The sequence below is a fragment of the Dreissena polymorpha genome, chromosome 1 (genome assembly GCF_020536995.1).
Source record: "Dreissena polymorpha isolate Duluth1 chromosome 1, UMN_Dpol_1.0, whole genome shotgun sequence".
Classification (NCBI taxonomy): domain Eukaryota; kingdom Metazoa; phylum Mollusca; class Bivalvia; order Myida; family Dreissenidae; genus Dreissena; species Dreissena polymorpha.
The window spans coordinates 42,520,955-42,533,631 of NC_068355.1; the positions used below are offsets into that span (position 1 = coordinate 42,520,955).

General features: G+C 36.9%; 1 protein-coding gene across 2 annotated transcripts in view; it reads right to left on the bottom strand.

Annotated features, from left to right (window-relative positions):
- The window catches only part of LOC127878034 (protein MON2 homolog), a 450,013-nt gene extending 438,682 nt beyond the window's left edge, over positions 1–11,331 (bottom strand). For both annotated transcript variants that reach the window (XM_052424435.1, XM_052424430.1), the window contains exons 1-7: positions 11,197–11,331; positions 9,268–9,424; positions 5,333–5,396; positions 3,510–3,637; positions 2,013–2,144; positions 1,436–1,568; positions 818–918 (exon numbers count right to left, since the gene is read on the bottom strand). In XM_052424435.1, coding sequence (XP_052280395.1) covers positions 818–918; positions 1,436–1,568; positions 2,013–2,144; positions 3,510–3,637; positions 5,333–5,396; positions 9,268–9,387 — 678 coding nt within the window. In that variant the 5' untranslated portion in view covers positions 9,388–9,424; positions 11,197–11,331. The remainder of the gene's footprint in view (positions 1–817; positions 919–1,435; positions 1,569–2,012; positions 2,145–3,509; positions 3,638–5,332; positions 5,397–9,267; positions 9,425–11,196) is intronic.
- Between the last annotated feature and the right edge of the window lie 1,346 nt (positions 11,332–12,677).

A 12,677-nucleotide genomic window follows, 5' to 3' on the forward strand; every position in this document is an offset into this window, starting at 1 on the left:
GATTAATATGTGTGCTTCAAATGAATTTTACAATTGCAATAAATGGCCTGTATTGCAATTTCATGTGACAGTGCAAATACATGCTTAACATAGAAGACGAGATTAGTTTAAATACAGAGAAGTTTATATAGCGAGCCTACGAAAACCTACACAAGAACCTTGGCAAATTTTTTAATGTAGGGTGGTGCAAATTACATATGTATAAAATAATTTCATAAGGAACAATCCATTTAGGTTTGTGAACATTGAATGTTGAAAAGTGTATGAATAGAGACAGACTGACAGACTTATATGGTGAATGCATTATCCTGATATACATCAAGTTTAACAAAGATATCATTAACCTACATTCCAAAAGATTGAGTACTTTGTAATAAAGAAACACCATTAATGTACATTGCTTGTTGAAAATACATAAAAGCCAAACTGAAAGACAAACATTCCATTAACAAATTACTCACTAAGCTGACTACCACTAAAACATTGACCAATATGGTTGGCCTATTTTGAGCATGAATTTATCAATTTGTAGATATGTCACACATTAAATGTTCAATTAAGCTAAAAGTTGTCAAAATCAGCTATTTACATGAGCATGTGACTTTTGAGCTAGCTAATTTAAACATTTAGACATTTATATCTTCACAAGAAAAAAACAAAACTAGAGTGTTAACAAGGCAAATGTTGAAGCTGCACACCGCATGATGCACAATAGATGACGGACAAACGGCGATCAAAAAATACCATGGTAATGGATTGCATAAAACTGCAAACAAAACAATATTTTAAAAGTGTGTTTCCACATAAGAAGGCACACCTGGAAGAGAAGATAAGCATCCCCTGCACATGGTCTCAGAGAGAGTGGAGCCTTGCTGGAACCAGTCTTCAATTCTGTTTCTGACACATCGACGGAAAAATCTGAAAAAAGGAGTGTATATAAGTCTTGCTCAAGAAGGTGCATTATGAAAACATAATGGAACAACTTATAACTGAGGTCTGTAGCGTAGTCCATTGAACTTGTCTCAAAGACACAAAGTGCAGATTTTTGCACTTCAAGAAAATAATGAAGGAAACATTGTTTATTTCTGGATTCATTTCCAACTTTTTTTCCAGTGTTTGGTCTAATTTAAGTTTGAATATCATTCTATTTAATTGCACTATTCTATTTGAAGACATAATTAAGTAATCTGTGCATAAAACAAAAGATATCTGTATTTTACCAAATAAAATGTATTTTCATACCATCATACCATTCTTATGCCTATAAACTGATGTTCTTTGTGTATTTAGATCTTTTTTTTTCTTTCTTTTATTTAAGCTAAAAAGTTGAATAAAGCCAGAACATTCAGTTTATCTTCTGCAATCACATATTGACGTAAAAGCAGCCAAAGTCATTTTTTGTGAAACTTGTTTTGGAGGAAATTGTTGAACATACCTGGCAGTTTCAAATTATCCTCGGCAATGACACGTTCAAACACTATGCTAACAAGCTGCTTGATGGCTGCAGCGGCTGTGTTGTTGGTCGTGCTGTCTTTGGTAAAGTGCAGACGCAGACAGATCACCAACGCCTGAAATGTTACACCTCCCCTTTCAGTATCATGAAATCCAACAAACATAGGTTATTTGTTTCATGATACAGAAATGGGGATTTCACAAGACACTGTTTAAAGGGTACTAACTTGAGATTAATTTATTTTGTTGACATCAAATTAAGATGTATCCAAATCTTGCTTTTTCGTTAGATCTCAATTTTTTTATATTTTTTTTTAAATGTCTGATATTAGGCTTTGGACAAGAATATTCATAGAAAATTTGATTTGCAAGTTGAAAGGATCCATGAAAATCCACACAGTCAACTTATTTCGAGAAGCATGGATCACACTATACTAATTTGGAGGAGCATGGGACACACTCCACTGGTCTTGAGGAGCATGGGTCACACTCCACTGGGTTTGAGGATCATGGGTCACACGTTATTTTTCTGTAGATCTTTCCACAGACACTTCCCCTACCTTTGAAAGTGACTCATGCTGGACGACAAAATTAGTCGTGATGAGAAGTATGGCTGTCTGCAGCAGTTTCAGTTCCTCCAAACCACTCTCCATCAGACCCCATAGCATGTTCAACACATCGTCTGCTGCAGTCTACAGTTAGATGGGGAGTTGGAAAGATTTTAGTTATGCTACTGCAGAATTATTTATATTCCTCTGCATGATGTCTACTTGTTTAAAAAAAAAAGAGACAATTTGTGGACATGCAAATTCGTGGATTTAGGATTTTGAAAAACAAAGAATTTGCCTTGGTAAGTCGCTGATGTGCTAGTAACTGTGATAAAGTTAATTGTATTGATACAGCTTAACTGCATCAACATCTCTTTGTTATTTAACAGCTTAATATACTGGCCCCAATATCTCAACAATTCTTTAGTTGCTTTTAATAAAAAGTGGCTTATTTCATGGAGTTATTTTACTTCTTTTAAAGGGTTGTGTTTTAAAATGGTAGTTCTGTTGTTTATGACAACAAGATTTTTTATTAAAGGCTTGTAATAAGTTTATCATAAAATGTTTCTCCACTTTACTGCAATTCAAACAAAATGTGTTCTTAAGCTAATCCTGTAAAAGCAGATTTCAGAATATTCTAAACATCAGGCCCTGGTTCTGTTCTACTCAGGACACAGACTTCAAAGTGTCACAATAAGCATAATCTTTTAATGCCATAGCGGTTAAGTACATAAGTTTAAATTAACCTAATGACAACAGCAACATTGGTAGATTACTAATATGCAAATATCTATCAGGGCTTTTTTCATTCTTTAGCCGGGGCCTTACATAGACCTACTCCCATAAGGAAAAGGCCCAATGCCCCTACAAAATGTCCTTAAAATATAAGCAGTTTCCCCAAACTTCAAGTCAGACATTTCCCACTCAGCAGCAAAGTGAAAATGGTTATGTGCAACCAGCATAAAACCTGAAGAGCATGCAAGTAATTCGCAGTCTGTTCAGGTTTTATGCTGTTTGCTGCTCATCAGTATCTTAGGGTTGGAAATGAAGCATTTCCAACTTGAATATATTAAGAAAAGACCTAAATTTTATTTAATTTTCTTAAGTAATTCAAATGCGTCAAAGTGTGTTTCTGAGTGGTTAAGAGTTAACCATCGCAATTATTTTCCCCTTTCTCACTAGCTCGGATATTTTTCCCTCCTAAAATGGTAGGCCAGAGACATTTAACAATGAAGAAAACAAGCCCTGCATATGATGGTAGTTGATTAACCCATTTATGCCTAGCGTCTAGAAAAAAGGCCTTGGCAAACAGCAAAGACCCAGATGAGACGCAGCATGATGCGATGTCTCATCTGGGTCTGCGCTGTTTGCTTAAAGGAATTTCTGTAAGAATTATTCTAAATATAGAAATAAATATACTAGACATCTCTAATTTTGGAAATAAATTGATCCAATTTAGAAGGATGGGCAAGTCCACTAGGCATAAATTGGTTAAAGGCCCAAACTTACTATGGATATGGCTTCGTGTGAAATCATCCTCTGTACGGCAGTGAGACCAATCTGGACAAGCTTCACGTTCTTGGTGTCACATCCCTGCACAAAAGGCTGCAGTATCTCCGAGCTAGCAGACACCAACCCTGATAGAAAACAAGAAACCGTCGGAGTCGGGTGATGCTCCCCAAATGTTTTTTTTGTCACAATATTGCACTATATATTCAGATAAAAGGAAGCGTCTTGAGGGGCATAACTTTGGACAAAATAATACGATGGATGGTTTAGCAACTTAAAAATTTCAAAAGACCAGAACTCTCTAAATAAATCATCTAACCAGAACCCACAAATAACATGTGCATCTCCTCAAGGTAGTTAAGCTTCCCATAAAGCTTCATTGAATTCCAGTCAGTAGTTGGGGAGAAATAGCCCGGACAAGAATTGCACTATATGTACAGTTACTGGAAAATTTCAAAGGGCCATAACTCTGTGAAAAATCATCCGACCAGAACCGGCTGATAATATGCACATCTCCTCTTGGTAGTGAAGCTTCCCATAAAGTTTAATTGAATTCCGGTCATTAATTGCTGAGAAATAGCCCGGACAAAAATTGTGCACGGACGGACAGACGAAGGGGTGACTATATGCTCCCCCCAAAACTTTTGGGGGAGCATAATAAAGGCTGAAAAGCTTAAACGCTCCATAATCTGTGATTTTGAAAACATCGTTTCAGAACTGATCATCAAAGATTGCTAAATTTAATTATAATATTAAATAATGAGTAATAATATGATTTACACCAGTTATGAGACACAGCAGTGCTTCCAGTGCAACTTTGCAACAGAGACTGAAGTTGATTCAGGCTCTTTAATCACGTAAATGGTTTTTCTTCACAAGAGCACCGCATAACGAGTGCCAACGCTCGGCTGCAGGTGCATTTTTTAATAAATGAAAGCTTGTCAGATTTTTTTGATTTTTTTTAGAGGTCACAGTGACCTTTACCTTTGACCTAGTGACCCAAAAATGGGTGTGGCATGTAGAACTCATCAAGGTGCAGCTACATATAAAGTTTCAAAGTTGTAGGTGGAAGCACTTTGATTTTAGTGCCAATGTTCAAAACTTTAACAAAATGATAAGGTTTTAGCACGACGACAGCGGACGCCGACCTGGTCATGACAATACCTCAGGTTTTCTCCGAAAACAGCCGAGCTAAAAACGACAATTGAAACTTTTTGACGTAGGAAACCCAGGTGAATAAATAGCCCACTGTCTTTCAACAAACATTTGCTGTTAAGAATTCTATTCAGATATATTCAACTATACTGTAACATAAATAGAACAATAGATCTATACTTAATTTACCTTTCGTGTACTGTATAATTATTAAATTAGGTATAAACAGATTTTATATTTGTCAACTTTATCAAACTGTGATGAGACCTGAAAAAGCTAGCTGTAGAGCTACTAGTGAAATATCTAGAGTTAAATAGCTTGGTGCTCTGCCCTGTTTCTTTTTGTTTGCTACCCCTTCAATCCAATCAGATTCTAGAATGTTCAACATAAAACTTGTGAAAAAACTTGCAAAATGTATATATATATATTTGAAACATTTGTAACATGTTTAATTACCTTAATTACATGTGTTAGAAAAAAATATTCCTGGATTTAGCATTTCATGAGAAAAATTCGCCAAACAAGTCCACCCTGCCCCTTTCAAGCAGCACGTTTTGTGATCCTAAACCTTTCCTTAAGCTTCAGAGCCCCCATAATGATAATGAAATGGTATCTCAATAATGGAGTAAAAAAGATAAACAAAGGGAGCCAACCCCACCAAGATCTACCTGACAGCATGTCATCTCCCTTGGCTGAAATTGTCCTCAGCTTCAGTTGAACTTTTTCGGAAGCCTAAAAGATGGAATTGCTCATATTGCACACACAAACTTGGGATAGAATATAATAATATATGTCAATAATTTTCTAAACTAAGACGAAAACAAGAACTAGCTATATAAAACAAAATTTAGTTCGCCTTTATGTATTTACGTCTAACTCTTATTAATTAAATTAAATTTTGTCTTATTAAAATGATCATAACTGCTCTATAATGCTCCTACTGCATCTTTAAAGAATCAAGTAACACATAAAAAATCTCAAAATATACTGTTAGACACTTCTTGACACATGTAAGTATGTTTCATTGTGAAGAAAATTTATGAAGTCACTTATTTGGTGTAATGTTATTGATATCAGTTTACAGAAAACATAATGACAGGTGCTTTTTTCCACAAATATTGGGATTGTGGCCAAAGCCCTATGGATTAAAAAAAACAAGTTTAGTTGAGTTTTTCTTGCATATAAATACTATAAAACTTCGAATAAAAGTGAGTTTATATTTATATTTTTGATGAAGTTTAACTCAGAGAGCTGGATAGGGAGATGAACTGAAGGTTTGGATTTATTATAAACAAGAAATGTGTCAATAGGGCACAGATGCTCCCTAATTCCACTTTTGTCTCAAAGATGCACATACATAAATAAAATCAACATTGATCTGAAAGTCATGCAGATAGACTTACACAATAACTATCAGGCATATATCTGTAAGTGTTTCTAACAAAAATATGAAAAGCATCATGTTAGAGAACATTGTTAATTCCAACGACTGTAACTTCTTCAAAAGTTAAAATCAGTGGACCGAAAAAAAAACACCGTCTTGATCTATACATCATGTAGGTAGACTCACACTAAAAACAAGGGCTGTTTGTAAAACATGCATCACTGTGACCTTGACCTTTGACCTAATGTAAGTTATCATCCGAAAACCATTGTACTATTTCGAGTCACTGTGACCTTGACCTAGTGACCTGAAAATCAAAAGGGGTCATCTGCCAGTCATGATCAAGGGGGGAGTGAGAGGGGGTATAATGTGGGGTGTGGTAATTTATTAGAGGTTTAAAAAAAAAAAAATTGGCAGGGGGGGGGGGGGGGGGTATAAAGGGGGTAGGAGGGAGTTGAGAGGGGGGTATAATGTGGGGTGTGGCAATTTATTAGTATGTGTTAAAAAAAAATTAAAAAAGTGGGGGGGGCCGGGGGGGGGGGGGGTTGTAGTGGGGGGGGGGGGGGTGTAGGGGGGGGGGGTTGAGAAGAGGGGGGGTATAATGTGGGGTGTTGGTCATTTATAAGATGTTTAAAAAAAAATTTTTTTTTTGGGGGGTGGGGGGGGGGGGGGGTGAGAAGGGGGGTATAATGTGGGGTGTGGTATTTTATTTTTTTTGGGGGTTGGGGGGTAGGGGGGGAGGTGAGAGGGGGTTTTTTATATGTGGTGTATGGTAATTCTAGCTGTTTAAAAAAAAAATGGGTAGGGGGGTGAGAGGGGTATATGTGGGGTGTGGTTAATAATTTATGAGATGTTTAAAAAAAAATTGGGGGGGGGGTGGGGGGGGTAGGGGGGGGGTGGGGGGTGAGAGGGGGGTATAATGTGGGGTGGGGTAATTTATTAGATGTTTAAAAAAAATTTAAAAAAAATTGGGGGGGGCCGGGGGGGGGGGGGGGGGTTGTAGGGGGGGGGGGGGGGAGGGGTTGTAGGGGGGGGGGTGAGAGGGGGGGTTATAATGTGGGGTTGTGGTAATTTATAAGATGTTTAAAAAAACTTTTTTTTGGGGGGGTGGGGGGTGGGGGTGAGAGGGGGGTATAATGTGGGGTGTGGTAATTTTATTTTTTTTGGGGGGTGGGGGTGGGTTAGGGGGAGTGAGAGGGGGTATAATGTGGTGTATGGTAATTATTAGATGTTTAAAAAAAATGGGTAGGGGGGTGAGAGGGGGGTATAATGTGGGGTGTGGTAATTTATGAGATGTTTAAAAAAAATGGGGGGGGGTGGGGGGGGGGGGTGGGGGGTGGGGTGTGAGGAGGGGGGATACTGTGGGGTGGGGTAATTTATTAGCTGTTTAAAAAAAAAATTGTTTTTTTGGGTGGTGGGGGGGGAGGGGGAAGTGAGAGGGGGGTATAATGTGGGGTGTGGTAATTTATTACATGTTTAAAAAAAAAATTTGGGGGGAGGTGGGGGGTGGGGGGGTAGGGGGGGGGGGGTAGGGGGGAGTGAGAGGGGGGTTATAATGTGGCATGTGGTAATTTCTTAGATGTTTAAAAAAAAAATTGGGGGGGGTAGGGGGGGGTGGGGGGTGAGAGGGGGGTATAATGTGGGGTGTGGTAATTTATAAGATGATGTTTAAAAAAAAATGGGGGGGTAAGGTTGGGGGAGGGAAGATTCTGGTAGGGGTGTGGGTGGGGTATTGTTTGGGTGGAATCCATTGTGGCATTCAGGTAAGTGTTTTTTTGTCAAAGTAATAATAAAATGTGATCATAAAAAATAACAAATGATCTCACACTGACATGAACAAATATCCTCTATTTATTAAACATGAAATTTTAACTTATTGCATTTGTTTCCCCTGTATATAAGAAAGATATATAATAGTGCATTACCTCCCCTGTCCTGCTTATATTTATATTAATCAACAAAATTAAACATTAACACAATATTTAATATACAAAATATACAAAAAATCTCATATTCTGATAATATTTTTACTGATCCACTTTATTTTACTAAAAGGATGATGTTTCATTGGACTGATAATTATAGATTTAGGATTACAGACCAGTTGCTTCAGTTATATTGTTCAGAGTTCGCCCTGTTGGCCGCGTATGCGTTCCTGAGTTATCATCCAAAAACCATTTTACTATTTCGGGTCACTGTGACATTGACCTTTGACCTAGTGACCTCAAAATCAATAGGAGTCATCTGCGAGTCATGATCAATGTACCTATGAAGTTTCATGATCCTAGGCCCAAGCGTTCTTGAGTTATCATCCGGAAACCACCTGGTGGACGGACCGACAGACCGACAGACCGACATGAGCAAAGCAATATACCCCCATATTCTTCGAAGGGAGGCATAATAAGGAAGCATCTAAAAGGTTTAAAAAAAGTAAGGTTTAAAAAAAGTATCATTGTAACGAAAATTCTTATGTCCCAGGCCCGTAACTTCTTCAAACAAAAAATGGACCAGACAGAAACTCACACTTTATCTGTAAGTCATGCAGATATACTCACATACCAAAATTTAGGTTAACATCTGAATGCATGTTTTCTTTGCAAAAAAATCTGGAATACTGTTACTATAGAGAAAAAGTAAATGGACTGAAACTCCAACTTGATCTGTAACTCATGCAGGTAGACACACATACAAAACTTAGGTACATATTGCGTTAAGGAATAAAACTCTGGTGAAGGAATGCGGGATGGAGAGAAAGAATCACAGTGTAAGGACAAACAGTCCCACTGCTTTTTGCCACCCTACCAGGAGCTTAAAACATTAGAACCCTTTCATTGGGAAATTGAGGCAGCAACTTAATTGGGAAAAATATATACTTTTTAGATAAGAATGGGGTACAATATTTGCCGTAAAATGTTTCCCCCAAAAGCACTGATTAATGCTGCTTTCAAGAAACTTAAACATTGCTTTTATATTGAATTAGTTGAAAGCAAAAAATCAAAATTGACGCAAGCCTGCATAGCGATTTTTTCTAGTGTTTATATTCAGAGAGATGTCCAGATTCCTAACCTGGACCCAGATCATTGACAGACAAGTGCTGATATTTCAGAATTCACTCAAACTTTACTTGACAGAAAACTAAATACTATTTATAGTATTATTGAAATTAGCAATCTCTGAAGACAAATGTCTGTTTAAACTATAATTCACATGAACTGTTACCTCTTTCACATTTGGATGTTTTCTCTTCCCTTCTGTTGACAGTAGTCTCAGGTCACTCTGTAGGTTTTCAAACAGTTTCTTGGCAACTGTTGGATCTTTCATGTTTCCAGCAGTCGCCATGGTAATCTGGAAATGGCTGTCTGTGTAACTTTAAAACCTGTTGCGAATAAAAATTGCAGACTTATAAAATGTGTGCATGGGCTCCTATTATCAACCAACAGAGCTTTATGCCACAAAACCCTGAAAGAAAATCAATGTATTTTTAGATTATTATGAATAAATTATTATCGGGAAAGATGTCAGGGATCACAAAAGCTACATGGTGCTGCTAAAAGGGGGGACGGGGAAAAGCCTGAAAAGTCTGGTGACATTTTTCTTATTATTTAATAAATCAAAGAAATTTTCGTCAAACACTTGTAATCAGTGTTTTTAGGCCAGTACAAGATCGCAAAAATATATTGAATTTCAATCCATTTTCATGCTTCTCTTTTAACCAACCTTAGGGGAAGAAGGGGGCAACAAAAACAGAGATGGGTGCAGCACCCTGCTATTTTCCTCTCAATCTTTCCATTTTTAAACAAGGATCAAAATGAGCACAATTATATTGGTCTCCCAGAAGGTTAATTCTGATTTTGGCTTGCTAAAATAATTCTACCTTTTACATAGTTAGGATTGCCTCAAATTGACATTAATTTTTGCATTGAATACATAAATGAAATAATTGGAAATATATTATACTTTTCCGGGTGAAAAGCACGCCATAAACATTGACAATTGTTAACACCATTTACAGCTGGTAATATTAACAACATTTTGTTTAACTTGAGAAATAGTAATCTCACTGAAGGTACCACCGGTAAGTCAAAGTAGAACCTATCAAGGCCCCTATGTTGGGGGCTACCTGGTGGGTCACTATTATGCGAATGGGCCTGAAGTGGGGTTTTCTTATACTGAAACCAAGTTATTTACTCTGTGAATTAACCAGTGCACATCAAACAATTTAAACAGTACTGTCAATCATTGACAATAATAAAATCTCTCAAAGTAAGGTCTAATGTTCACTGTCTTCATCGAAAAACAATAAAGTGCTACCGAATCATGCAAACTAATGTGAAAATACTGAGCTCAAGCCGGGGATTGAACCCATGACCTCCAAAGTGATAGTAACCACTTTAACCACGTCGCTAAAGAGCTAGCCCAACAGCAAGGCTGTTGGAAGTGACCTTATTACACTTTATTACACTACAAAACTTAGCTGTGTGTAACCGTGATTTTTCTAATCATGAACATTCACCAGTCAATATACTCTTGATTGCCTGTATCATAGTGTACATACCTTAAGCGTCTGAATCAGAAAAACAGCTAGATTGAACTTTACCGGTACGCAGTTGTATACCACTATACAAAGCGGGGGTTTGGGGGTGGTTGCCCCCGATACTAATGAAATATATAGGATAAAAAGGATTATAAGGTGTTACGTTAGTTGTTATGTGTTAGGTGTTAAGGGTTAGGGTACGCTGTTTGATGTTAAGCGTTGCGTACCGGTAAAGTTCAATCGTCCCAGAAAAACGACAAAAATCATGTTAAGTAGATTTTTTTAAATAGCGATAATTGTTGACAATCGAGTTATTACAAAATGACCAATAAAGTAGCATCTCTTGTTGTCACTACAGTGTTGCATCCTCATGAACCAACCCTCAAATGGATCTAGAGTTATGGGCCTGGAGTCGGAGGGTGAGGTTAGGTTCTGTAATCGTCAAACCTTTATGTTTACACTCATTTTGTACACGATGATATCATGTGTATTAATATTTATAAACATTGAATCTCAAAACGTCATGCATGATTTTTACACACAAAGCCCCGAAAATACTTTGACAGTAAACGCAATGACATGAACACGGTGCACAAAGAAACAGTGGTTTGTACCTTGATTATTGTATCAAATGTCACTCAACATCAATTAAAATGTACAAAAACTAAAAATTGACGTTTCAACGTAGCCGAAAAATACGTTTCAGGCAACAAAACAGAAGGTATCCGATTGTTTTTGGTCGGTCCCTTGAACTACCGGTTTTTAATTGTACCGAAAAAACCGGGCCCGTATATAGCAAACAATTCTAAAAAAAGAATATTCTTTAAAATGATAAATTAAAAAATTGATTGAATTTTTAATCAGACTTGGCATTAAACACCTAATGGCTATGTCTGTATCATTCATCATGCAGAACATTTTGTTTAGGACATAATCACTAGTGGAGGCCTGTACATCTAGATATGTATATATACACTGAACGCATTTTCTTGGTTTCAAGTCTATTCTGTATTCTTAAGTCTAAGAATGAGTTGGTGAATACGGACCCATATATTCTTTGGTTGGAGATTCAACTCATATAACATCTGCGAAACGATAAGTTTAGCTGCATACATCGAAGAACTATCAATTGATAGATTGTTGTATATAAATACTCTTGCTTTTGCTTTTTGCACTTTTGATGTACAAAGTATTGTCAAAGGGATCTTTTCACGCTTTGGTAAATTGACAAAATTTAAAAAAGTTGTTTCAGATTCGCAAATTTTCGTTTTAGTTATGAAATCTGTGAGGAAACAGTAATACTGAACATTTACCATGGTCTAATATAGCCATTATATGCATCTTTTGACGATTTTAAAACCTAAAAATTATAAAGCGTTGCAACGCGAAACGATTGAATAATTTGGAGAGTTCTGTTTTTGTCGTTAAATTTTGTGAAACTACAAAGATTGCTTATATTAGGTATAAAATACGTCAAATATGTGTACTCGGCGGAATAGCTCAGTAGGCTAAAGCGTTTTTACTTCAGGACTCTGGCAGGACTCCAGGGGTCACTGGTTCGAAACCTGGTCCGCGCAATGTTCTTTTCCTTTTTTTAATTTTATTCTTGATTTTTTACTGGAGCTTTTACGCTCCAATGTTTACATTTATCGATATAAAGCATTTAATGAATAAGTTAAAAAATGCCAAAATCTGTGAAAAGGCCCCTTCAACAGATGTACGTGTTTTTGAAAAGTGTCAAAAATATGTTAATTAACAAATAAATTATGCTTTGAATAGTTTTATGATAATAACAATACCAAATTAGAATAAACATTGGTGCCGTCAACGTGATGAGAGTCCGTCACCTCTAAAAGCAAAAGAAGTCGCGATGTATCTGTATCTGTTCATATACGTAGAAGGACCACTTCTGGTATATTTCGACGGGGAAGGAGGCTTCAGAAGTGATCCGGGAGGGCTTGTTTAAAACCCTCGACTGTCTGTTTGCGCACCACACTATCTTCAAGATGGTTCCACAACACAAGTGTTTCCACGAAAAAGAGTTTTTGTACTCGTTTGATTGAGCACTATGAATTTTAAATGCACGAGAGTTATT